This window comes from Rhea pennata, chromosome 1 (assembly GCF_028389875.1).
Source record: "Rhea pennata isolate bPtePen1 chromosome 1, bPtePen1.pri, whole genome shotgun sequence".
NCBI lineage: Eukaryota > Metazoa > Chordata > Aves > Rheiformes > Rheidae > Rhea > Rhea pennata.
In genome coordinates this window covers 205,058,433-205,085,229 of record NC_084663.1, presented here as the reverse complement: position 1 = coordinate 205,085,229, position 26,797 = coordinate 205,058,433, and the positions used below count along the sequence as shown (strand labels likewise).

Below are 26,797 nucleotides of genomic sequence, written 5' to 3'. Positions count from 1 at the left end.
CCAACTTCCTATACAGTGCATAGGCATTACTGGAACCTCAGGATAAATCTAGAGATGCCAGAGCACTAACAGGGAACTATTTTAAGTCGATGTGTTAAGGTGCAGCTATCTAGGACTAGCTTATAGGAAACGTTGAAAAAAGGAATATATGTTGAATCCTACCTCTCAGAGCTGCAGGGATATGTCCTTCAGAAAAAGTGTCTTTGGCCTCACATCTCTAAATATAGGAATCCATGTTTTTTTTTAAAAAAAACGCTGTAAAGCAATAGGAGTAGGTGATAGAACTGCATCCACTTAAAAGCAGTTTGGTGGCTACAACACTTGTGGAGGAAGTGGGAAAGATTCACTGTTTTTCCTCGTAAGGCAGAAAGTCAACTCTCATGGACCAGCAGACATAGATCGTTCCAGGAGGAGAGGCCAGTGAAGATAATTTGCCTTTTCCTATGAAGCTGTGCCACCACGCAAAAAATCGTCTTCAAGTATCATTGCTTCTTCTTTCTCCAACCACGTTTTAAAAGAAAATAGTAATATGTTAAGTTAGTAGTATGTTACAGTTTAGAACCCCGTGTAGTTGTGTGTTGGAGGTGTTTTGAGCATGCTAGATTTTGAAGCATATAGAAAGAAAAATTGCAATTCCTGAAGCTTGTTCAGGTCTAGATTCTGAGTTGTCAGCCCTGTCAACACCAGAAGAGTCTGAAAGTACAAAGACTAGTGAGTCTAGAAAATTGAGGACCCTTAAAATTAAAAAATGCCGTACTTCTGGACTTCAGCAGCTTAGCGAGGCACTTCATATTTGGGATTCTGGGGCTTAGTTCCATTTATCAGACCTCAGATCAAGCCCTAAGAGACTAGGCCAAGACTGTGCGCACACACGCATGCATGCACACACACACACGCAAGACCTACACACTCATCCAAGCTGTCATGGGACCCAGATGCTGGTTTGGTAGGCTAGAGACTAAGTCATTAATCAGCTTCCCTTGCACATTTTCTTCTTTCAGACTTGATTGTAGATTGTGGACAAGAGATTGTATCTCTTTTCAGTTACTAAAAGCTTTTGTTCTTTCATCCCTTCTTGGTGTCTATAATATTTAACAAAATCACAACAAAAAAGTCTTCATACTTATAAATGGAATGGTTTCTAATAAAGTAAAAGAGCAAAAATGGAGGAACATAAGAACAAACAGATTACTACTCTATGCTCACTGCTTTCCTCTAAATACTAGTTTGCTCATTCTGTATCATCTTTGCAGCTTTTTCCAAGTTCCTCCTCTCAGTGCAAATTCATTCTCACTTCTTATAAACCTTTCTTTACCACTCATTCCTTATGTAAGGTTCTCCTTGAAACACACTTCCTCCGTAAAGCCTTTTAATGACTTCATCTATGTAATCAGTTGCTTTCTACTAAAGAAACAAAGCTAATCTGTGATAGAACTGTGATCTGCTGTATCACAGGTCTGTCTGATCAAGTAGTTTATTTGATGTAGACTGTGAAGGTCTTGATGAAGCCAAGATCCACTTTTTTACACCATAAACATTTTGCTAGTATTTCATAAACATTATTAAGTCACTATAAGATAGCTGAGGATGGTGATAAATATGTTCATAGGAAGAGATCTGCATGCCATTTCTTAGCCCTTATGTCTCCCAAAGCAGTTGTCACAACTTGATACAAGCCTACAGTAATGAGAGGAAGTATCTAACATACAATTTTAGTTGCTTTATGCATATATGACTGTTGAGACAGCAAACGGGATTCTGACTGAAATCTCTTCATCAGCTATTAAATTGGCAGGACCTAACCATTTACTTACTTTTTATGATTTCATTTGGAACCTTTAACCTCTTCTTTAGTGATTTGTCGACTTAAACCCTTAAGCTATTGTTCAGAATGTTCCTACGTGAATTTTATTGCTTTTATGCCTTTGGATGTACATCTGAGGGAAAATGAAACTTGTGAAACCTCCAAGCACTTATCAACATAAACTTACGGTGGACACCAAATTGTCATAAATTTCACTCAGTCACTGTAGCCAATATAAGAATTTTATTAATTACAGCAAGCAAGATATACATCCTATTCTACCACACTGTGGGCACTGGAATCGGCTATTCTAGGCCCAGAATCAACTGCAGTCTCATTCGCATAATCATAGAGACTGGTGTCATTCTCTGACTCCGTCGCTGAGTAATTTGCTGAGGGGATATAGTCCTGTAGACTCGAATTAGGCCCAACGAGCTCCGTGCCCTGCGGGATAATTTCCTTTTTGATAAGGAAATGTCCGCCTCTATCTACGCCCGGTTCCCATAATCTAGCTCCCCAGGTTTTCCCTATTAACCATCCTGTATCCTCTGGGTTCGTGATATTGATATAGATCCATGAACAATTTCCTGTTCTTACAAAACCGCCTCCGGAGTGTATTGGAGGTTCACATCCGCTAGGGCCCCATCCCACTTTCAAATATTGGTCCGGACTGTGTACCTTCCAATCTGAGGCAATGGTTTCACAACCCCAATAGCCGCAGTAATAATGTCCGGGGTAATTGCAATACCCTTTCCCCGGATTTGAACTCGGACAGAGATAGAACCCATATAAATTTAGACAGGGTTGAGTGGGCACAATATCACAAAGATAACAGGTAAAACTAGGAGCTCCAGGGGTAACACTAGTCCTAAGCACCTTTTGGTCTTCCCATCTTATCAAAGACCACTGAAATGGCTGGTGGGATGAGGGTCCATTAGCACCCGCTGATCGTACAAGCAATAGGATATGCAGGACAAGAGTTTGCAGAGTCAAGGGGTAAATCCCGTCCGGAGGAAGGGAGTGTCCTTTGTTTGTCCAACAGGGAATATCATTACCAGTCCCTTTTGCAGGATAGTGTCCTAAACGCCCTACGGGTGTCCTGATCTGGAGGTTTCGTTCTCCACTATTTGTTACCCCTCTGCCTCGCTCGTCGACCCGGTTGCTTCGAGCCACGAGGTGAGCCATCTTCTCGGCAGCAAGGATATTCTTCAGGAGCCCTCCTAGGCAGCACCCGTAGTTCTTTATATAAATTTCTTAGCTCCGGTGTTCAACCGAGGCGGAACCGCATGGGATACCTCTCAGGTAAGTTCGCTAAGTATAAGTGATTTCGCTAATTTTCTCGCTAGGAATTTTCTAGCCGCAATGGGCTTACCACTTGCCTCTGCAAACTTTACAAAGGAAAAGATTTGATTGTGGGTGCTCCATACATTTCCCTCCTCCCGAGTGGAAATTCAATCCTTTTGGACGTTTGACATTTGAGTTCTGCTAGTCCCTTTCCTTTGTATTTTTAGCTTCAATCCTCTGGGACTTCCAATTACTTGCCACTCAGAAGCTGATTCGGGTTCGGGGCCAGGATCTTGGATTTCCACCGGTCCCTTAATTCTGCTGGCATGAGTCCATTCTTTTTCTGCTGTCCGAATTGCAGGTTCTGTAGTCAATAAAACAAGGTAAGGCCCCTCCCATTGTGGGGTTAAGGTCGCTTCCTTCCATGTTTTGATCATCACCCAGTCACCCGGCTGTACACGGTGCAACTTCAGGTCTAACGGGGGTCTCTGCGCTAAAATTCCTTTTTTCCATAGCTCTTCCCTATATCTCATTAAGTTAGTTATATAATTTGCCGCGATCTGATCCCTGACTATTGGGTGATCCCGAGGTTCCCCCATGTTGTAAGGCATTCCATACAGCATTTCGAATGAGGAGATCCCCATGTCAGTTCTAGGTTGTGTTCTAATATTTAGTAGAGCTAGGGGCAAGCATTTTATACTTACTGGGTCTAGTAATTTGGACAGATATCCCACAGGTTTCTTTTTCTCAGCCCATTCTTGGGTCAATACTCCGTAAGCCGTACCACCGTCCGTGTTTACGAACAAGTAAAAGGGTCTTTTAATATCTGGAAGACTCAATACCGGAGCATTGACTAAGTCATGTTGTAATTCCTTTAAACGTTTCTCATCTTCCCCACTCCATTTTAATAACCCCTCCTGGCTCAACTTTTCATACAGGAATTTGACCTTCGCACTATAATTTTCTATCCACTGTCGGCAATATCCGACAAGTCCTAATAGTTGTCGTACCTGTTTCTTACTTCTGGGAGGTGGCATGGATAAGATCCCGCCTACCCTCTCCGGGTCTATTTTCTTTTCTCCCTTTTGGAGGTAATGCCCCAGGTATTTTACCTCCTCCTCAACAAATTGCAATTTTGCCTTGGACACTTTTAACCCTTTTTCATTAAGAAAATTCAGTAATTTAATGCTCTCCTCTCGTACTGTATCCTCGGTCTCCCCCACGATTAAGAGGTCATCCACATACTGGATGAGGGTGACCCCTTCTCCCGTCTGGTATTCCTGCAAAATTTGTTCTAAAGCTTGTCCGAATAAATTCGGAGATTCTGTAAACCCCTGGGGAAGTACAGTCCACCTCAGCTGCTGTCTTCTATGTGTGTCCGGATCCTCCCACTCGAACGCAAAATAATCTCTACTCCCTTCATCTAGGGGACATGTCCAAAATGCATCCTTGAGATCTATTACACTGTAATATTGTTTTTCTGGCCCTAATCTGCTCAATAGAGTATAAGGGTTTGCTACTACCGGAAAACGGGCCACTGTTCTCTTATTAATTTCCCTTAGGTCGTGCACTAATCGATACGACCCATCTGCCTTTCTCACAGGCAAAATGGGGGTGTTAAAAGGAGATATACAAGGTTCTAGAAGGCCTCTTTCCAATAACCTCTTTATTTCTGGTTGCAATCCTCTCTTGCCATCAGGGGAGATGGGATATTGCTTAATTCTTACTGGTACCTCCAGGTCTCTAATAGTGATCGAGAAAGGCACTATATCAAGTTTCCCTACACTGTTAGGAGTGTACCAAACCTCTGGGTTAATTTGTGCTTCATCTTCCACCCTTAGAGGACAGAGTCTAATTTTTATTTCTTTGTTTACTACTTCTATATTAATGCCTAATTCAGTAATCAAGTCCCTCCCTAACAAGTTAAAATCTGCCTCTGGGATTAATAGCAGGCTCCCTAGTCCCATTTTAGACTTTGTTTCGATTAACACATCCTTAATTATTGGGACCTCAAAGGGTTCCCCTTTAGCTCCCACTACTTGAGCAGTCTCTTTGGATATCTTGCATCCTTCTGGGAGTTTCTGGACGGTTGATCGTTCCGCTCCGGTGTCTACCAGAAACTCGACCTCCTGCTGTTGGGGACCTATTTTTAACTTTATCAATGGCTCCTGATGTTTCCTCGTCCCCAGCAGATAGAGCCCCTGACCCCTCTAGTCCTCAATGAAGGCCCTTTCATCTCTTAGTTTCTTCCTACACTCTCTTTTGAAGTGTCCTTTGTTCCCACAGTAGAAACATACACCTATCTCTCTCTTTTCCACTCGGGGAGGTCCTCCCCCATTTCTCTGGGTCCTTATCCTTATTTTGGAAGGAGCTTCAGACCTTCCAACTTCTCTAACTGTCGTTATCATCATCCCTACTTGTCTCCGATGACTTTCTTCATCCCTCCTTACATACACCTTCTGTGCTTCTCTTAATAATTCGTCTAGATCCCTATCCTGCCAGTTATCTATCTTTTCCAACTTTTTACGGATATCTTCCCATGATTTGGCCACAAATTGTGTCTTCAGTAAGGCCTGCCCTAACTGGGTCTCGGGATCCAGTCCTGAATACATCTGTAAGTTTTTCCTTAAGAGTTCCAACCACTCTGTGGGCGATTCATCCTTCTTTTGACTATCATTAAAGGCCTTATTGATATTCTGTCCCCTCGGTACTGCCTCTCTAATCCCTTGTATGACTATCGCCCTTAGATCCTGCATATTGGTTCGGTGATCTTGCTGCTGATGATTCCAATTAGGATTTTGTAGTGGCCATTTGGTGTCTGCTAAGGGCCCTTGAACATGTTGGTTATCCCAAATTCGCATTCCTGCCCTTCTAATCATATTCCGTTCTTCAGCTGTAAATAAGATATTCAGTATAGCCTGTAACTCCTCCCAGGTGTAAATACTGGGTCCTAAGAACTGATCTAATCTTTCCGAAACTCCTAATGGATCTTCTAGGAGGTTCCCCATCTCTTTCTTAAACTCCCGCACATCTCGTGAACTCAGAGGGACCGATACAAATCCTATAATCGGATTCGGACCTCGACCACCAATGGGCATTTCTCGGAGCGGATATAGGTTTTGTTGTTGAGTCCGTTCTTGAGTTACAGGATCCTGAATTGTTTTGACGACCTCAGGGTGGTCCTGTGGTGCATTGGGAGGTGGATTATCTTGAGGGGGCACATATGGGGGTGGAATTAGTGGCACCTCGTCTTCCTCCCTATTCTTCTTCTCTTTTAAGGAAAAAAAAGTGTATCGACGCCTGGCCTAGTCACCCATACACCAGCATATTCACTTTCTTCCTTACTGGAGGAGGCTTTGCTATTCACCCAGTGATTTAGCTTCTGTCTGACCCAATCTTCGGATGATCCAAATATTGGCCAGAAAATATTCCGGGAAATCTCTTCTCCTCCCCATACTATCATACAATAATGAATCATCTTTACTTTTTCTTTATCCCTTGTGGTAGGATAGAGTTTCCAATTATCTAATATAAATCCCAATGGGCTATCCCTGGGCACCGGAGGAAGTTTTATGGAGCTTGGGGACTTGCTCTTCCCCTGTCCCATCTTCTGGAGCGCCTTTGGTATTCACTCCCTTCCCCTGGTTCGTGGCTCACGACCTCGCGGGCAATGAGAACCGCACTACTGAGGGTCCACACTCGCGTGGGGAATCCGAGCTACCAGTTCCCCTCTCACACACACATTCACCGCGCTTCCAGGATCCCTGACCCAGACCGAACGGATTTTTCCTTCCCACAAATACTCACGCGTCCCGCGGCTTCGTCCAGACCTTTGTGCACAAAGTTTATAGGGTCTGCCGGCCTCCTTTGCCTAATATCTTGAATTTTGGGTTCGTCGGTGCAACCGGGACGGGAAATTGGACTACCAAGGCCGCCTATTGACAGGCGGGGCGCCTCCTTGGTAAGGCCAAAGAAGATCCCGTCTCACAGGTTACATCCGAGTCACGGCACCAAATTGTCATAAATTTCACTCAGTCAGTGTAGCCAATATAAGAATTTTATTAATTACAGCAAGCAAGATATAGGCAAATATCAGCGCTGGGCGACAGGGGAGTCTCTGCTCTGCCAACTGCCGCGCCTAGACAGGCTTCAGTTCGCATTTTTATTCTCTTTCCTCTTCCTGTTGTCACGTCCTTCTCATAGTACTCTGCGCATGTGTGTCCTGTTGCTAGGGGTTCTTTCTTCTACCTTCCGGTGGAGGTTGTCCCACTTGCAAGCTTGCAAAGCAGATATTCGTTGCACAATAGCCGACAAGCCCTATCTTGCAAAGCAGATATTCGTTGCACAATAGCCGATAAGCCCTATCTTAAAGGAAGTCGTTATTTACATGTCTGGGTGTTTGGTTTCCTATTGTCTTGCAAAATGAAACAGGATATACATCCTATTCTACCACACTGCCCAGGAAGAGTTCATGCCAGCAAACAACCTCCAGTGCCTGTTTCTGATTCCCGATGCTGTATTTCGTTCATACAAGTTAATAAGCATAAGCAATCAACAGAAAGAGACACAAAATACAAGTCATAAGCCTATTTAGGTTGGAGAAAGAATATTCATTTTAAAATTAGACAACAGCTTTATTCCAGGTTCATCTGTAGTGCAGGCTGAAAATATGTTGTTAGGTGTTAACATAGGACTAAACTAAAAAAGCATTCTGAATCACACAAACATGGCCTTTTTCCTACAAAGTAAAATTTTAAAGCATTCAAGAGTTCTTGCTAAAGTATAGTACAATCAATTATTTAAAGAAAATACCAGAAAACCCAGCATTGTTCCATTTTATTTTCTGCTTACAGCTACCTGCAATAAAGCAAGTAATGTTCAGTTTATTTTATGAAATTGAATAAAAGTTGGTATTACAAGAAGAAACAAAATAAGGTTAGTGAAGTAGTATATAGAACACTAGTTAAGAAAAACTGGTGAAGAACAACTTGTAGGCTCACTAGATTGAGCATAATTGGCCTATTTTTGCACATAATTACTATGTGTATTATAAAAACTGGAGAACAGTCTGTGTATGGTTTCAATATCCTTTACAATGTTGAAGGTAGATTACAAGAATTTTAGTAAGAAAAATGCATGCACACTGAATTTATGCTGTAGAATTGTGCATACATTTATATCATTGTGTAGTTATCTGGACTGGTCCTTAGGACATGCAGCAGTGTAAATCCATGTGGCTCCTTTTTTGCCTGCAAGAATTCAATGCAGCTCAGCTCTTTTGGCTTCTGAAGAGGCCACTTCAAAGTGGTTGTATCCAGCATTAAGGTTAATACATGAATCCGTATGATACCATTCTTAAACACTTAGTGCCAAACTTAACAACCAAAGGCTGGAAAAACAAAGGTTGTTTTCCAAACATCTGAACTATTAAGCCAGGTTAAGGACACTAGTTGAAGCCTTTACAACTGAAAGAGGCCCCAAGATTGATGTTGATCTTTTTAACAGAGCTCCTTGACCAATGTCAAAAGAAAGAATGCAATTTTCTGTGAGACAACACTATACATAAAAACAGTTCTGAATTCACAACTATTTCTTGATCTTGACATGATACTGATTTTAGGATGTACATTATACTTAATTGCACTTAATTTTCCTTTAAACAGTTACTCAGTTTTTCATGCCTCTTGTCTTTTGTTCAGAAGTCTTTCGACCTGTAGTATCTTTTTTATGAGTATAATCTGCAAGCTGATTTTATACAACACAGCTCTGGGCATAGTTGTTTTGGTACTTCAAACTGTAGCTTTGCAGCCTTTTATTGCACAACATAGAGTAAAATAATGAAAGCTACCCTTCCACCTATGTCAAGAAAACTTATCTCCAAATCAGTTTCAGGCATAAACTTACAGGTTATGCATGTATAGGCTGACCATAGTAGATTACTCAGACTCCAAAATAAAAACTAGTGTTTTTTCCATATTAAGAAACATCATGTTTGCAACATTTGCATATAAAAACCTGTATTTAATGCAAACTGTTTAGCAAGAGTATTTTGTAGTTTTGCGATTGCATGAAACGGAGGATTACAAACCTTTGTAAAACCACATCCTGCTAGCTTCTGCTGGTCATGATAATTACAAATCCATTTTAAGATGCTAAATAGGAGATAAAACAGCATGGGAAACAGACTTACAAATCAAAACAAAATGAACCAAAGGAAAACAGTTAAAGCCATATGATAATGTGCCAAGTGAAACAGGGGGATATTGAATGCAGAGAAAGGCTGGTTCAAACTGAGAGACTCTCTGGTTTTATTTAGATGTTTCAGTAATAAGAGGGAGACAAGAAACAGAAAACTACATTATTGTCTAATGAGGTATCAGAAGACTTTTTTTTAATGTCTGACTATGACACCTTCTTTAAAGCCTATTCCTTCAGATTTTATCAAGGAAAATACTTAATTCTTGCAGGGTGACAAGTTCTGCTCAAGGTGCAGGTGGTTATACTATTCCATTGCTGCATCTCAAAAACACATGTAAACCACTGCTTCTCCACTAAAGATGCAGAAAAGCATCTAGTGCAGGGTCATCTCACACTTAAAGAGTGCAAGATGTGAATGGCCAGTAAGAATTTCTAAAGAAGAAAGGAGTAAGTGATCCTGTGTAACAATAAGAAAAAAAATATAAACTGGCATGCTCAACCTGCTACAAAGCAGGGAAACTTTGTTCTCTCCAGGCAGCTCTCAGTTTCACTAATCCTGTGTCCAGGCAAAACAGTCCCACATAGAGCACACCAAAAAATATGCCGAGGCCAACATCTCCTGCACAGGTTCCTCTGCTGATAAGACAAACGTTTTCTGATAGGGAAGGATGGACAATCCCACTCAAAAGCCACTCACTGCTGTAGCAAGACGCCTGCTATCACTCTTACAATAAAAGGTCTATGCTGTGATTGGAGCTCCTGACCATGCATTACAGGTCACCTCAGCAGCAAACTGCATATGCTCACAGTCACATCCATCTTCAACTTTAAACACATGAAAATAGATTTTTTTTTCAATTCATGTTTTCATACTGATTCACAATGAAAGCTTTTTTTTTTTTTTTTTTTTTTTTTTTTTTTTAAGTATAGAAGGCGTTCTGTTCCTGAAAACAAGTTCAGATCTTCCCCTGAGTATCTTGGGGCTCTACAGATAACACCTGCATCAAGTGTCTTTCTTTTCCCCCAGAAAAGTGGTTTAAATATGAAAACAAAGGTGGGGGGGGGGGAAGCTATTATCTCCAATTTTATGTTTGCCCAGTTAGATTAGGCAACAATATTGCTGCATCCGTATTCATCTCTTATGAAAGGAATACCATCTACTTCACAAGAGGAAAGAATTAATCCATGTCAATAATGTAGTTCAGATACACTAACAAGTGAAAGACATTAGAGTATTATTAAAAATTACTATTTTCTAAATCCGTTTTTAATTATATGTATGTAAATTAAGTAGTAGTAGAAATAATTCTTCTCAACTTTTTGAATAAAAAGCACCCTTTAAACAAAATTCTTACCTGGCAAATGTAGGATTCATTATAACTCTTTTCCCAATAGCCTAATTTTAGACCATATGTTTGACCTCTTTCACATTTTATAAATAGAAGGTTTAAAAATCCAATTTCAATTACTCTCTTAATAGATTGTCTGCATTTTTTTTTTTTACCTGCTGACCTACAGAGAAAAAGCTATTTAGAAGAGATGATATTGTAGAGAGTGCTGTCATAATGAAAATGTTGAAGGACAAAAAAATCCAATAAGGAGACTGGGAAACATATTTGGAAACACAGTACTCAAGTTTAATTTTTTCAGTATGCATACTGTGTAGCACCTGGGTGTCTGCAGAGTACAATCAGGTATTAACTACTTAACAGCTATTACAGTCAGCAGCTTGCAAACAAGTTGCAAGCACGTGATACAAAGCAAATTATCTCCTTAACTGATCCCATAGCACAGAAATCTGAATAAGAAGGCAGTTAGCAGTAAAATGCAGAAGACCGTGAAGAAAGTACATCCAGCTCCCACGTGACTTCTTCCCACGCTTAAAGCTTTTGTTTTGCAGTTTGTAGTTTTCCCTATATTTTATGTGCAGGCATGCATCTGCAGGTACTAGGCCGCCAAGCTTTACCAAGTCATCTCAGGTCTCCTGATTTCCATCCTGCAGAGCACAATATAGTGGGTTATTTTGACAGCTAGCTCTTAGTAAAAAATCACCTTTTCCTTTCTCTAGAAGAAACTGCATAAAATGCTGTATTTTGTGCTCACATTTCATTATAAGACAACTGATTCTCTCCTGTGTGCCTGTCTGATTACAGGTCATAGGCATTTATCCCCCTTTTTGCAGCAGCAGCTCAGACCCTGGGTACATATTTAACAGGAAAAAAACCAAACCAAACCAACCAACCAACCAACCAAACAAACAAACAAAAAAAACATTCTGGCACAGCCACTTTTGCTTCATCTGTATGTGGAGCAGAATTGTTTCTCTAAACATGAGTAACAAGTTTTTGCTGCTCCTTATAAATCAAGGATATCAGATGACTCGACTTTCAAACCCAAACTGCTGTAAATCTCACACATATGAGAAATGGTCTCTTTTGTAATGAAAACTAAAACATGAGAATAAAAGCAAAGAAGCAAAGAAGCATTAGACTTACAGGACCAGGAATTAGTTTCAAAAAAGTTTCTGAAAGATCAGCACCAGCTTGAGAGAGCAATATAGACCCACTCGTTGTAAAGGCAATTTAACCAGCTGCACGCAAGCCTCAGAAAAGAGGCAGAGTAGCACCAGAATCCAACTAGCAGAGTCTAAATTCACTTATTTTACTCCTACAGGGCATCAAAACCAGCTGTGAGCCAGAGTTACGCAGCGGAAGAAGGGTGAGCAAAGAGGCAATGCTCAGCTTTATTTTCCCTCCCCAATTCCCGCATTTCTAGCCCAGCTAATAATACCTGTCCTTCGTAATAAACCCTTTTGGGTATGTAGCCAAGATTGCCTGATAGAGCGGAGCAAATATTAATTGTGCCTAAATTAGTCCTTAGGGAGAGACTGACTGAGAATGGATGGCTTGAGGGGCAAGCGGTGACCTGAAGCGTGGCAGAGCCTCGCTCGGGTAAGAGGCACAGAGCAGGGAACTGCGCCCGGGCCTGCCAGGGGAAGCACAGCACAGCCAGCTATCGCGTCGCTGCCTCTTTCGCGGTAGTTAGAGTAAAATTAGGAGTGTCTGTGTGTGAGTGTCTGTCTGTCTGTCTGTCTGTCTGTCTGTCTGTCTGTCTGTCAGTCAGTCAGTCAGTCAGTCAGCCAGGCCCCCGCGCTACTTTTTGCCGCTTTCAGCCCCACCGGTCAATCACGGTCTTCCTCATCTCCTATTGGTCATCCGGAGCCCGGGGGGCGGAGCTCATGGCTGGGCGGAGGGACGGGGTGCCCGCTGGCGCAGGCGCACCTCGTGCAGCCTGAGGCGCTGAGAGGGGCGGTGGAGCGGCGGCGGCACTCCGCATGCGCAAAGGGCGCGGCCCGCGGCGGGCGGCCCGGTTTCCCGCCGCGCCCGCGGCCATTGGCGGTTGGGTGCGAGCGTCGGCGCTGACGCAGGCGCGCGAGGCAGCCGTTGGCGGCGGCGGGAGCGGGCGAGGTGGCGGCGGGTGCGTGCGGGCCGCTGCGCCGGGCCCAGTGGCTGGGGGGGAGCGAGGCCTCCGGCGGCCCCTGCTCGGGAAGGGCGATGCGGGGAGGGCGCTCCGCGAGCGAGGGCCGGCAGCGGGCGGCGGAGCGTGCCCGGCGGGGCCCGTCCGTCCGCGCTCGGCCGCACGCCTCAGGGCGCGGCGCGCTCCGCTGAGCCCCCGGCGCCCGCCGTCCCTTTAACCCCGCTGCTGCCCTTTCAGGCTCCGAAGAAGAGCTTGCGCGCTCCAGAGGCTGCCTGTTCGCTCGCTGTCCTGGTCAGGGTAGTAAGAGAAGCTATTGCTGCTTAGGAGCACCTCCGTAGCACGGTGTTGCTGTCTCGTTTTTAAGTGTTGCGTGTGTGCTGACTGCTTTCCACTGCACCTGAATCTTTGGAGTGTGTAATCTGCTTTTGTTCTTCTCCATTAAACCTTAGATCTTTTTGACTTTGTATTATTCGTGCTGTAGGTTTTCCTTTCTTCAAGTGTGAAGTAAAGTGGAATGCAGTCTTTTGCTCTTCATCTAGTAGTTCTGATGAACTTCTTATTTGCACTGTATGAGCTTACTAAGGGATGGCTAGAAGAAGTCATGGTATTTTTTCCTTGCTTATCCTGCAGTGAATCTTGGGATCCAGTGGTGTACTAAGCCTACATTAAGTGCACCTCATAACAAATTATTTCCTTTTTATGCTTTATCTGAGTACTTTAGAGTTATGTTATTTTGGTATCTATGATACTGAAAAGAAACCTTTTCAGATATAACAGAAACTTAGTTATGTTGGTTACAATTGTTGCCTGGGTTGTTAGCTAGTAATAGCCCTTTGATCTTTAAATAACGGCTTTTGAAAGTTCTTGTCTTTTTATTTTGGGAGAGGATTTGGAGGAAAAACTTTACAGGCTATTAACATTTAAAGACCAGATTTATTTTTATTCCCCCCTCTCTTTGAGTGGGTTTGGACCAAGCTGTATATTAAGCTGAAAAACTTTCTGCTGTGAGGTTAGAAATGGAAATGATAATTGTAAGGAAAATGAGAAATGATCTGCAAAACCAGTATTGTTGTCCTGCTGCTGATTTCACAGTAAAATCCAGGGGGAAACATTATTTTAAAAAGCTACTTAAGGAAATTGAACTGAAAAATTATCAGATAGAAATGTTGGTGTTCTAATGGAAAGCAGACTTAATGGACTTTCACAACCTTCTGAGAAGGAGGTTGTTAACAGTTAGACTGCAGTCTCAGTAGCTTGTATCTTATAATTGATTTGTACCAAAATATTCTCATACAACTATGTAATCTGCTTACTGTACAGGTGGTGTGTGTTTTGGGTGTATAGAGGAGTTAATATATTCTGAATGGCATAGTAATTATTTTCTGGCATACAGTTTCAGGAATGTGAATGTAATACCTACTCTTTGCAGAGTATACTACATGCATAATAGTTCAAAACCAGTATGTTTTGTTATGATTATGAAGAAAATGCCACTAGTATTGAGTGAAATTTGTAACAAGCATGAACAGTTGCACCCACCTTCACAGATATTATAGATATATAAGATTGTGGCAATATTTATTTCTTATAGATGTTTTGCTAATGTTTATGTCTAATGTTTGTTTTTCATATTGTTCTCACAGAAAGTTGATTGTCAATCCTCCCCAAGATGAAGAGGAAAGTGACAAGAGTTGGGAAATTAAGGTTTAGTCCTAACGAAGAAACTATGCTTTTAAAAGAAGAGTATGAAAGAAGAAGAAAACTGAGGCTACAGCAGGTATGCCTGTGTCTTTGCACTAGTTGTCTGTTTCATTTTATGATGTAAAATACTTAAAAATGTATTTCTTTTACTGAATTATTTCATGTAAATTAAATAGTGCAGGGTCATTATAGTTGTGTATTAAATTTGTATGTAGTTTGTGAATTATTTTCCTTTTCTCATGTTTCTTTACTAGTAAATGCTTGTTTTGCTTTTGGTATCTTCTGTCCTTACTAGGCTAATTTGGGCCTCTATTCCAATTGTTCTTGCCAACTTAGGTCTTTATATAAATTTTCATCTTTGGCTACCATTTCTATTTGTTAGTTAACATGTAGATATGTCTTATTTTCTGTCAACGTCTTTTGTGCAGAGATTCATATCTCTGACTTCCAAATATTTCTTCTGCCTAATCACCACCAAAACAAGCTGGCTAATACAAAACTTCACAGCTTTCCAGTAGACTAAAAGAGTTGTTACATCACGTAGTAGCTCTGAATGCTTTTAAAATATTCACAGAATGGTTGAGATTGGAAGGGAACTCTGGAGATCATCTAGTTCAAGCTCCCAGCTCAAGCTGAGTCACCTAGAGCATGTTAGACAGGATGGCCTCCAGGCAGGTTTTGAATATCTCCAGAGAAGGAGATTCCACAGCCCCTCTGGGCAACCTGTTCCAGTGCTCCGTCATCCTCTCAGTAAAGAAATTCTTCCTCATATTCAGGTGGAGCTTCCTGTGTTTCAATTTGTGCCTGTTGCCTCTTGTCCTGTTGCTGGGCACAACTGAAAAGAGTCTGGCCCCGTCCTCTTGACAGGAGAGGAGGGGGGAGCCCTTAAGGTATTTGTATACACTGATTAGATCCCCCCTCAGTCTTCTCTTCTCCAGGCTAAACAGGCCCAGTTCTAGCAGCTTTTCCTCATAAGAGAGATGCTCCAGTCCCCAGTCATCTTTTTGCCCCCTACACTGGACTCTCCATTTCTCTCTCGTACTGGGGAGCCCAGAATTGGACACAGTACTCGCTATGTGGACTCCCCCCTTGACCTGCTGATGACAGTCTTACTAATGCACCCCAGGATACCATTGGCCTTCTTGGCTACAATGTCATATTGCTGGCTCAGGGTGAACTTGTCCAGCAGGACTCCCAGATCCTTCTTTGCAGAGCTGCTTTCTGACAGATCAACCCCCAACCTGTAGTGGTGCATGGGGTTATTTCTTCCCAGGTGCGTGACTCTGCACTTGCTTTTGTTGAACTTCACGAGGTTCCTCTCTGCCCAGTCCTCCAGCCTGTCCAGATCTCTCTAAATGGCAGTACAGCTCTCAGGTGTATCAGCCACTCCAAGCAGTTTTGTATCATCAGCAAACTTGCTGAGGAGGCACTCTGTCCCTTCATCCAGGTTACTGATGAATAATTTGAACAAGACTGGCCTCAGTACTGACCCCTGGAGGACTCTGCTAGCTACAGGCCTCCAACTAAACTGCTGCTGATGACAACTCTGAGCTCTGCCTTGAAAGGCTGAAGCCAGTTCTCAATCCACCTCACTGTCTGCTTGTCTAACCCACACTTCCTGAGCTTGTGTGTCAGGTTTGCCTAAATGATCTCTAACCTGATCCTCTTCAGCCAAGGGAAAGTCTCCTTTCTTCAGACTTTCTCCCTGTTCTCCAGGTTCTGGGATTTCTGAGGACTGGCTTTAGCAATAAAGACTGAAGCAAAGAAGGCATTCAGTAACTTTGCCTTCTCTGTATCCTTAGTCACCAGAGTATCCGCTCTATTCAGCAGCAGACTCATGTTTTCCCTAGTTTTCCTTTTGCTACTGATGTATTCGAACCCCTTCTTGTCCTTGACATTCCGTGCCAGCTTAATACCAAATGCTCCTTAACCTTCCTTGTTTCATCCCTGCATGCTCCTGACAGTGTTCCTGTATTCCTCCCGAGTGGCCTGTACCTGCTTCTACATTCTGTGTACTTTGTTCTTCTGTTTGAGTTTTGCCAGGAGCTCTTTGCTCATCCATGCAGGTCTCCTGCCCCCTTTGCTGTACTTCTTTCTCGTAGGCATGCACTGCTGTTGAGCTTGGAGGAAGTGATATTTGAATATTAACCAGCTTTCTTCAACACCACTTCCTTCTATGGCCTTAACTCCTGAGACTCCTCCAAGTAGGTCTCTGAAGAGGCCAAAGTTTGTTCTCGTGCAGTCCAGGGTTGTGATCCTGCTTACTGCCCTGCTTCTTCCTCGCAGGATCCTAAACTCCACCATCTCATGGTCACTGCTGCCAAGGCTGCCCTCAACCTTCACATCTCTGATCCACATCTTGTTAGTACAAGGTCCAGCAGCAGACCTCTCCTTATTGGCTCCTCCACCACTGGTGTCAAGAGGTTATCATCAGTGCTCTGCAGGAGCCTCCTGGACTGTTTGTGCCTTGCTGTGTTGTCTTTCCAGCAGATATCAGGGTGGTTGAAGTCCCCCACGAGAACCAGGGTCTGCAATTGTGAGGCTGCTTCCACTGTCTCTAGAAGACCTCATCGATTTCCTCTTCCTGGTCAGGTGGCCTGTAATAAACACCCACAACAGTGTCACCCGTTTTAGCCTGCCCTTTAATGCTTTCGCATAAGCTCTCGACTTGCTCTTCATCCACCCCTAGGCAGAATTCAATACATTCCAGTTGCGCTCTCACCTCTCTCACCACCTCATCTTCCTGGTCTCTCTTTCCTAAAAAGCAGGTAGCCATCCATGATGTCATTCCAGTCATGTGAGCTATCCCACCCTGTCTCTAATTGCAATGAGATCGTGGCCCTGCAACTGCATACAGATCTCTAATTCTTACAGTTTATTCCCCATGCTACATGCATTGGTTTGCAAGCACTTCAGAGAGGTAATCAAGCATGCAGGTTTCCCAGGAGGAGTGCTAGAGGATCCTCTATAGTCATGTGATGTGAGCACTTCTCTGGTTGTGAGCACCTGCTGGAGACCTCCTGACTTGAGCCTTGGTTTTGTTGACTACCCTGTCTCTACAACTCTCCCCTTCCTCCATTTTTCCTAGATTAAAGCCCTCCTTACCAGACTGGCCAACTTGCTGGCAAAGACATGCTTCCCGTGCTTAGTGAGGTGGATCTCATCTCTCCCTATCAGGTGCTTATATTCAGACAAGGTCCTATGATCATAGAAACCAAAACCCTGTTGCCAACACAAGCAGTACAGCCAGTTGTTAACTTGGAGAGTCAGTCTGCTTCTTTTTGCATCCTTCCCCCTCACTGGCAGGATTGAGGAGGAAATGATCTGGGCTCCCAGACCCTTGACCACCATCCCCAGAGCTCTGAAATCCTATGTGATGGTTTCCAGTTTGCCCTTGGTATTATTAGCAGCAACATGGAGGAGCAGAGGGTCTGCCTGGGCTGAAGTCTCTGACACAGCTGATGCTGTGACTCCAACAGCTCCTGGGGAATGTGCTCTGTGGCGTGTTGTGACCATATCTGAAGAAGCAGATGCTCCTAGGATTTGAAACAAAAGTGTCTTCTGCATGTACTGAATGAACTGCTGCATCTGTTCGCTACCTTTGTTAGCTGCACTCCTTTTATTGTTCCTTTTAGAATTAATTTAACCAAAGCATCTTTTAAGTTATTTGTAGCCCAGCTGTCAATTGTCTAGTCTTTCTTCCATTTCTGTTATACTATGCTGCTGTTAGGGCATGTGACTACTTTCCCCTTTTTAGTCTTACTCCTTTAAACTCTTAAAGTTTGCCTTTCTCTGCGCTATCTCACACAAGCTATTTGGGTCTCACATCTTCAAAAATATACATCTTTAAGAAGATTATATGTACTAATCTTCCAGCCTCTTAGGCGTTTTTTTATTTTAATATGCATTTCTCTTAGGAGAGAGAGTCTTTTTGTTTACAAAATTTTACTGACAAAGTGGAAAAAATATTTAATCAAGCAATATAGTTGCTATTTTTCCTTACAGAAATATGTTACATCATTAAAAGTTATTACTAAATCATTGTATTCCTTTCCTTTGGAGGGAAGGTTATTCCAAGCCAGTTATATATTTTGATTATCGGCTGTGTGTCAGTCTTTAATAATAAATACAATTTTATTAAATGTTTTGGTTTAAGCCCAAAGACCAATTATTAAAGATGATTTTTGGAAAGGGTAATGACAATGTTAAAACATGTTTGAGATAGATGTAGTTGTAATGGAAGAGCTGGTGAGACTGAAGGTGGTAAAGTAGCAAGTGTAGGAGAGTGTATTGTGGAGAGATCTGCTGCCAGAAAGAATTACTTTTCTGTTTAAGTTGCTGACAAAACATAAATGCTATTTCTGCAGGTTAGGGAGCAAGAGAAGTATATTGCCTTGCGGATAAGACAGGAGGTAAAGCAGAGGAGAGAAGAACAACTACATCAGTTAGAAAAGGCATTGAGAGCTGAGTGGCAGAAAGCACAAGATGAGAAGATTAAGGCCTTAGAAAAACTGTATTTATCGAGCTTAAGAGCTGTTGGTGAGGGACACAGACAAGCCAAGGAAAATGTAAGTAAAGAGCATAATGTTGTTGTCATGAAAATATTTGATGTTTTAGAAATACTAAGTTTGTAGGGCTTTTAATTACTTGGGTTTTTTTTTTTATTCTTGATATTACTGTCATAATATCTGAAGAGAGAGTTTTTTTAAGAATGGAAACTTCACAGGAAGCGTTTACATATTCACATGCAGACATTAGTCTGTGGGACCAGGCATGGTGAGAAGGAATGTAAACTTTTTATTTGGAAAGATTCATAGTCATGTTATTACAGGATGGACATCCTTATATGTCAGAGCATAAGTAACTCCATGATTTTTAAGAGGCTCTTTATCAGTCTGTGTGTTACCTTTTTCTATGCTGAATGACAAACTTGTGACACTTTTCTTCGGTACTCAAGTGACATAGAAGGCCTTAGTAAGGGCTTCAAAGGTCTTTGTATGAGCTCCAAACTGATGTCATTTCATAATTCCATTTCTATATGCTATTTTCACCGTCTTCTAAATCTTGTAACTTATGTAGACTCTATTAGAGATCATGAGGTTGGGGGGTAGGAATCCTCTATGGGTTTGAGTGTGGATCAGGGTTGTAGAAATCAAACTCTGCAACAGATTTTTCATGTAACTTTAGTAGACTAGCTTAATCCCTGAATTTATCAGTTCTCCCTTTAATGCAAGAGAAACAGCATTGTGCTTTTCCCCATATCTCAACAACTGTAACTTGTTTTTGAAGTTTTTTGGGGTGCTAAGATGAAAGGGTTTGTCAAACTGTTGGAACGCTGTAGTGGGAAGATAATGAAGATTATTTGTTAATGCACAAGTGTTGTAATTAATGACTGAGATATAGTAATATCCTTTCTCTGTATACTTTAGCGAGTTTGCTAAAATGTTAAGTACATTTACATTACTGTTTTTTTATTAAAAATATTCAGAGAGAAGCTAAGGTTTCCACATTGATATTTGGTTATATTGATCGAGCAATATGGCAAATCTGGTACTGCTGGTAGTGGATGAGGAGCAAATAAAGATGGTAAAGAAGGAAAAATTTTTATTCTAATATGCAAAAAAGTATTTTTCAAGCTCTTTTTCTTTTTTTTTTCTTACTAGCAGTACTTAATTTGAAATACCATGCTGATAATATGAGAAGTAATTAAAGTCCTGTATTAAGTGCTTATAATATTTTATTGGAAAGGAACCTGATTTAGAAGCTCTGGCAAAGCAAGCAGAGGAAAGGAAACAAAGAGCTGAGAAGAGACATAGAAAAGCCCTGAAAGAACAGAAGTACCAAAAAGAAAAATTACTTCGTGAGCAAGCCCGGTATGCGATAGTAATGTAGTTTTATTAAGCCTAGAGAGCACTCTACAGTTTCAGAAGGTGAAAAGCAAAAATCTTGATCCGTCTTGTTTGGAGCTTTTCTTCAAAATTGAAGTTTTAGGAAATTAGAGGACTAGAGCTTGAGACAAACATATGGATTTTGGTAAGAATTGTATTTTTAAAACAAAGATAAAAGGTCAAGTATACTAGCTGACCTGACAGACCCTCAATGGACTGAGGAGCCTTTTATCTCTATATCGCTATTTTTGGTCCTGATTGTTGCCTGGCAATTGTTCAATGATACATGAAATGCGATGCTCTCAGTCCAGTTCCTGGTGAAGAATTAGCCACTTGAAAAAAGTGCCTGCTGTATTTGTCACTATCCCTCCCTTCTTAGCATTTTTTTTCCTCTCCATTGGATAGGTTCAAACTTGAGCAGGTATGAAAAAGAACTTTGTTCTTTTGGGGACAGTGGTACTTGAATAGAGATGAAGCCTACTGATGAGATGCTTAGTTTTGTATACATATGAACAACTAAAATATGTTGAAGTGATGCAGAACTTTCTGGAAACTTATGTGAAAAGTAGGGATTTTACTTTGTTCTTGTAAAAATTCTTATGCGGAAGTTTTCTTAATGTTTTTGTATTACTTCAAGAAATTAATTTTCCAGTGCTGCCTTCCATCATCAATTGTTGCCTTTTTCAGTATGTTTACCCATCCCTATCTCCCAAAGTTAAATAGATTCAGAAGTTCGTTTGATTTTTATACTTGCCTTTTATATAGTGCTGTCATTATTGCTTGAATAACTTTTTCCCTCCTCTACTTCACCCCCCTTTTTTACTTTTTCTCCTTTCTCTCTCTCTCTCTCTCTCTCTCTCTCTCTCAAGACGAGTCAATGCACGTAAACATGCTCTGGATGTGGAAAGAGAAAGAGCTGCCAAAGTTGCAAGCCTACCACCTCCTCCACCACATCCTCTTGAGGTGTGTATTCATGATGTGATAGTGGTCATAATTTCAGGATACAATGTCAAGGAAATGAAAGAATTGTCTATTGCAGACTTCTTCTTCTTCTTCTTCTTTTTTTTTTTTTTTTTTTTTTTAAAGATTTCTTATGTGGTTTTATTTCTAATAGCCAGCTGAGGCCTTACTTTTGTGATTAATGTGCTCTTTCAACCTTATGTGATCTCATTTTCATCTAATAGCCTTAGTAGTATTAAACTTTACAATGATCTTTCCCAGCATATACATACCATCCTAGCCTTCTGTTATAATGATGTAGTAGTAGCATTGTATTTTGATTAGTTCAGTAACAAAGCTGTAGGATGATTTTAGCTTTTCAGCTGTTATTTAATTTCTTTGTTTCTGGTAGAGAGCGTAAAAAGTATGGCAAGCTGTTTAATTTCAATAGGGAACAAGTATATGAGGCTACTGAGGGGGAAAGTAGATATTAAACATAGTTTTAATACTTTACTGTGCTTGTGGTTTTTTTTTCTTTTTTTTTTTTCTAATGTGGTGATTTTGCAGCTGCTTCTTGGATGCTCTCCGTAGCTATAGAACGGCTCAAGGTTGCATGTCTAAACTTCCCCAAAAGCATATGATGAGCATTTCTACTTTGTAGTTAGCTGTAAAGTAACTTTATTAATGCACAGTTAAAATTGGTGTGTGAGGTGTCATGCCCTTTCAGAACGTTCAGTGATATTCATGTAACCAAAAACCGGAAAATAAAGGATTACAGTATACAGTAATGCAAGGTTAAGCTGGTCCCTCTTGGAGCCACTGGAAGTTATCAGTGCTTTTCTCAGCTACATCTGTTATGTAAGGTAAAGGTTATTGTGTTGGAAGATGGTGATTTGGCAGTGCTGTATATGAAGAAATCAACTAAGCTCTGACACTCCCTTACCCACCTTGGGTTTTCAGAATGATTAAAGAAAGAGGTGTTCATATGCCTTCAGTTGCATCCCTTGGGACATGCATACTCATCTGCAAATCTTGTCACTTGCTACCTAAGGGTTTTCTTACTATAGAATTTGAGCATCAGTGAGGATTAGAGAAAATATTTTATGGGAGTGGTAAAGCTTAGGGTTATTTATGGCTTATTTATTATGATGGTGTTATTTATTATAATGAAGTATGCAGAGAATTAGAATTCAGACGGAAGAAGGTCCTGTGTAGTACATTCCAGTTAAATTCAACGCTTGCTGCAGTTACCCTGTGTGTTGTTGCAAGTGACACCATCAATATGTTTGTAGAGCAGAGTTTAAGCTGCATCAACTTAAACCTGGACTCTTCTTCATTTTATGGGTTTCAGATGCTTGAGTTTTGCTCAATTTTCCCTTGTTGGAAGACTCTGAGGCCAAGAGCAGAATTTGCTTTCTTGTAACTTTTGCAGTTTAGTGTGTTGTATTTTGTTACTTTTTAAAGAAATGTATTTCCTGCTGGTGGCCCAAAGTCAGCTGCAGTTAGTATGCAGATTTGTAGCTGATACAGTACTATATTTTCATAGCTGTTAGACTAAGACTTTTCCTCTAACAACCTCAGCAGTGTATCTCTCTTGCCATTTACAAATAGAGAATTTCCTTCTTATTCTTTAGTCTTGTTTCGCCAGGAGAAGCAAGAAAACTTGATTCAGGTTTCCCCAGATTCTGCAGCACTTGCGTACGCAAATGTATTGGATGACAGGTTCTGGTCGTATCCTGTTTCAGTATTGCATCAGACATGTTCTTTCCATAGCCTCTTCAGAAAACCTGACTTTAGCTTTTTTAGTAGTTTGCAAACATCTGGATTTTTTGTAGTACTTTGGATTCATGTAAGACATTTATGCTCTGACAGTAGCAGATTGAATTAAGTTGGTAGACCTATTGGATTTCTGCTTAAGGAAGGGTTTGCAGTGCATTAATTACAGCACAAAGTATCATTTCGATCCATGTAAAGACTGACTGACTACAAACCTGTTTTTGCAATTTTCATCTGTATGAATTTTGTATGAATTCCATCTGTATGAATTTTAATCCTATTCCCATAGCTTTATGTAGCTTCAGGGGACACAAGCTGAAGGGTTTTTTTTCTTCTTGGAAGAATAATTGGGTGCCAGATACTCATCTCTGTAGTTACTGCATGGAGTAAATGTTAAATAATTCAATATGTGGCTTATTCCTCCTTCTGCATAGAATAAGCAAAAGATAGAAACTGTCATGTTCAGTGCAAAAACAAACAAACAAACAAAAAAAAGGGGATTTGTATTACAAATGCATAATTCAAAAGACATTGAATTTGAGCTGACTACCTTTACAGTAAATTCTGTGAATTACAGCAAATTACAAGGTCATCTGCATAAGCATACTTATTTTTAAAGTAATTTACCTAAGGAGCAGCTTAAATGTAACTATACTCATAACATGAAGATCTTTTAATAGTTTTTGAATAAAATTTCATGTGAAGCTAGGGCAGTGTTCTCCATTGCAGGTTTTACTAGAACATCCGAAATGTTTTCTTCTGAAGTTGCAGTTGATAAAGTTCATGCAAACTTAAATTTTTGATAGGATCTATGAGATTTTCATTTTAATGGAAATACAACCTAAACGTATTTCTGTATTCTTCCTGAATTTTTTTAAAAATGCTTTAATTTGTAGGGTTTTTTTTAATTTCAGGAAACATTGCTCTTCCAATTTTGTCAGATTTTAGTGTGGGATGGTTTATTTTTCTTTAAAAACTGTCTTGCAAACCCTGTGATAGAAATACTGACAGATGAAATATAATGGTTATGCTGTGAGATGTAATGTTATTGTAAGTAGGAAATTCAACAACTGTTCTTTTTTGATCTAAAATGGTTTTGTTTTTAATTGGAAAATTGCAGGCTGCAACGTAACCTTCACATCTTCACAACATTTTGAATAAAATGTTGGAACTGGATTCATTAAATGTCATCTGTTAATCAGTGTTTTGTTAATACTTCGGAAGACTGAGTCTAGTTACAGATTCTGAAAGTAACGTAGAATAGGCCGAGCAATGGAGAATCTAATTAGGTGTAGTCATGGGATTTGTCAGTTTTCAGGACTAGAATTAGTGTCTGTCTACAGTGTTTTAGTTATTGTCTTTTTGTTACAATTATTATGATTTGTTGTCTAAGATAATTAGAAATTCTCAAACAACATTATAATGTACAAATAAGAGCACTCCACTGAGTATTTCACTTTTATTTGTACATTTTTATTTTTTGTCCTCCACTAGAATAGCATGCCTTTGTTTTAAAACAGTAAAACAAATTATTGAAGTTCCTTTGGTAAGGCTAAAACTAGTTACATATAGAATTTTAAGAGCTCACTATACTGTCTTTAAAATAACAAGAGATAACCTGTCCTGAAGTTTTGTATGACATCTTATAGCAGGATAAGATTTTTCTAAGAAATTTTAAAAAGCAGGCAGATCTAAAGTGTAAGATATTGTCAAGACTTATTTCTGCTTTCTGTGTATGGGCATTTGTTTACAATCACGCTAAATTGCTCAGGCTATGGAACTGCTGTTTTAGTTAATATGACTGTTGATTCTTTAGGAGAAAATCAAGGGGAGAGGAAGCTGAGAGAAGATTAACAGAGGAGGTGTTAGAAGTGCGAAGACAACTTGTACAGAATACTGAGCTACCTTACCTAGTTACCTTACTGTTGAGAACCCCCAGACTAAGGCGAAGAAGGGGGATATAGTTGCTGAATGTTCAGAGATGTTTAAACAAGGCTTGATGTTTGGTAGTATACTCAAAACTCTTAAAAATGAATATTCTGTACTGTATGTATAGATATGTTTCAGTGAAATTATGGAAAACACTTTCTTTTCTGAGCAGCTGTAATAAATAGGGCACAAGAACAGGTTCTAAGTATTATAAACAAAGCCTCTACTTGAGAAATGTTATTTTGCTGTTACCAGTAATTATACTGTGGACCTGTGGTTGCACTACTTTCAGATAAACATGATAGCTATTGTAAGTGGGATTTGTCTTAGCACATTAAAACCTAAGTGATTTTGAATTAAGGTGATGCTATTGAAGCATGAAGATACAGTTCTGTGATGAATGTCAATTTGTGCAGAGGGGTTTGCCTTAGGCTGTTAGATACTCTTAATCATTAAGTCCTCTAGATAGCCTTATGCTAATGTGATTTATTAATAAATAATATAGATATGTAAGGTTTTAAAGTATGCAGTGTTTATAAGAGAGAATTTTGTGATTGTAGGTTTTTGGTGTTAGCTTTCTTTTAATACTAATTACAGTTTGCAAATCATGTATGTTCCATTTAGCTGCTTTGCAAAAGACAATGTTATCTATGGTACAGCTCTACTTGTACTTCTCTTTCTAGAATTTTGAAGTGCAAAAGATTCCCACAGTGAAGGTCTGTAGTGCTGACGACTTCTATGTTACTCATTATCATCTTTCAGAACCTTATGTGAACAGAGAAATGGACAGAGAGCAGGTGATTAACTCCCAAGTGTTTTTTGTGGCGTATACTTACACATGTATATTTTTCTGTATTGCACACAGTGTCTGGATTTCTGATAGTAGCAATTCGGTTTGCCAAAACTTCTTTAAAAAAAGAGACTTGTATAAAGCAGCCATTACACAACTTGTTACTGATCAGAATTTTAGATGGTGGTAATGGCAGTGTGTAATAATGCCTTTTTTTTTCAAAGGTGTAAAACCAGTTAGGTTTTGCTTGCAACAGAGAACTATAAACTTTAGAGGCTATTTATATGGCATCATATGTTTTTTTGCTGCAGACTTTCTCATTTATTGTCACATATGTTTTAAACTATCCCAGAGAACTTTGCAGACTAAACTGTTACTGATTCACTGCCAGGCAGACGCTCGGTTAGTTGCTGAAAAGGAAGTGAAGCGCTTGGAGGAACTGCAGAGAGAGAAGGAGAGAGATAGAAGAGAGCAGCTTGAAAAGTCACATCTTAGAGGAAGTCATGCCTTGAAGAAGGTCCATTTGGCTCAGGTAAGCAAAGTAGAAATTGTGCCTGTTTGGAATGACCAGGCTGAATGAATTTAAGAGGAAATTGACTAATTGATGTTTTCAAAGTGCTGCTTAAAAAACTCCATCAAACTCAATTTGCTTATTTTAGCTGTTTGAAAGCTTATAAGGTAGGATTTTTTTTTGACGAAGATACATTGGAAGTCCATTTGGAAGCAGAATAGGCATTGCAGGTAATTTGGTTTTCTTATGCAGTGCCGCAGCCCTTACAGAAACTAGTATTGCTGTGTCTTTAAATATGTGAAATTAGTATATTTGTTTTTCTGTTAAGTTAGAAGATGTCAAGGGACTTACTATGTTGCTTCATAGAAAAGTAGAAGTGGAATTCTTGTGGGTTTTTTCTTTTTTTGTTGTTTTTTTAAATATGTGCTCTACTCCAGGACTTGTTTTGTCACTTCTTTGTTGTGTTTTGAGGTTTTTTAATATAAAGGAGTTTTTGAGCT

General features: G+C 40.3%; 2 protein-coding genes across 9 annotated transcripts in view; one reads left to right on the top strand and one right to left on the bottom strand.

The window, feature by feature from the left end:
• Positions 1 to 2,024: 2,024 nt before the first annotated feature.
• Positions 2,025 to 7,259, bottom strand: LOC134135664 (uncharacterized). 2 transcript variants are annotated; one of them, XM_062567348.1, is made up of 3 exons: positions 6,896 to 7,259; positions 3,793 to 3,922; positions 2,025 to 3,452 (listed from the first exon to the last, which is right to left on the bottom strand). In XM_062567348.1, the coding sequence occupies exon 3, from the start codon at positions 2,987 to 2,989 to the stop codon at positions 2,078 to 2,080; it is 912 nt and encodes a 303-aa protein (XP_062423332.1). In that variant the 5' UTR covers positions 2,990 to 3,452; positions 3,793 to 3,922; positions 6,896 to 7,259; the 3' UTR covers positions 2,025 to 2,077. The 2 variants fall into 2 exon arrangements, with proteins under 2 accessions (XP_062423332.1, XP_062423331.1); XM_062567347.1 differs by lacking the exon at positions 3,793 to 3,922.
• A 7,152-nt stretch (positions 7,260 to 14,411) lies between these two features.
• Positions 14,412 to 26,797, top strand: part of CEP295 (centrosomal protein 295) — a 47,143-nt gene continuing 34,757 nt past the window's right edge. For all 7 annotated transcript variants that reach the window (XM_062567338.1, XM_062567335.1, XM_062567334.1 and 4 more), the window contains exons 1-6: positions 14,412 to 14,540; positions 18,832 to 19,032; positions 20,213 to 20,337; positions 21,222 to 21,315; positions 25,680 to 25,793; positions 26,178 to 26,318. In XM_062567338.1, the coding sequence (XP_062423322.1) occupies positions 14,433 to 14,540; positions 18,832 to 19,032; positions 20,213 to 20,337; positions 21,222 to 21,315; positions 25,680 to 25,793; positions 26,178 to 26,318 (783 nt within the window). In that variant the 5' untranslated portion in view covers positions 14,412 to 14,432. The remainder of the gene's footprint in view (positions 14,541 to 18,831; positions 19,033 to 20,212; positions 20,338 to 21,221; positions 21,316 to 25,679; positions 25,794 to 26,177; positions 26,319 to 26,797) is intronic.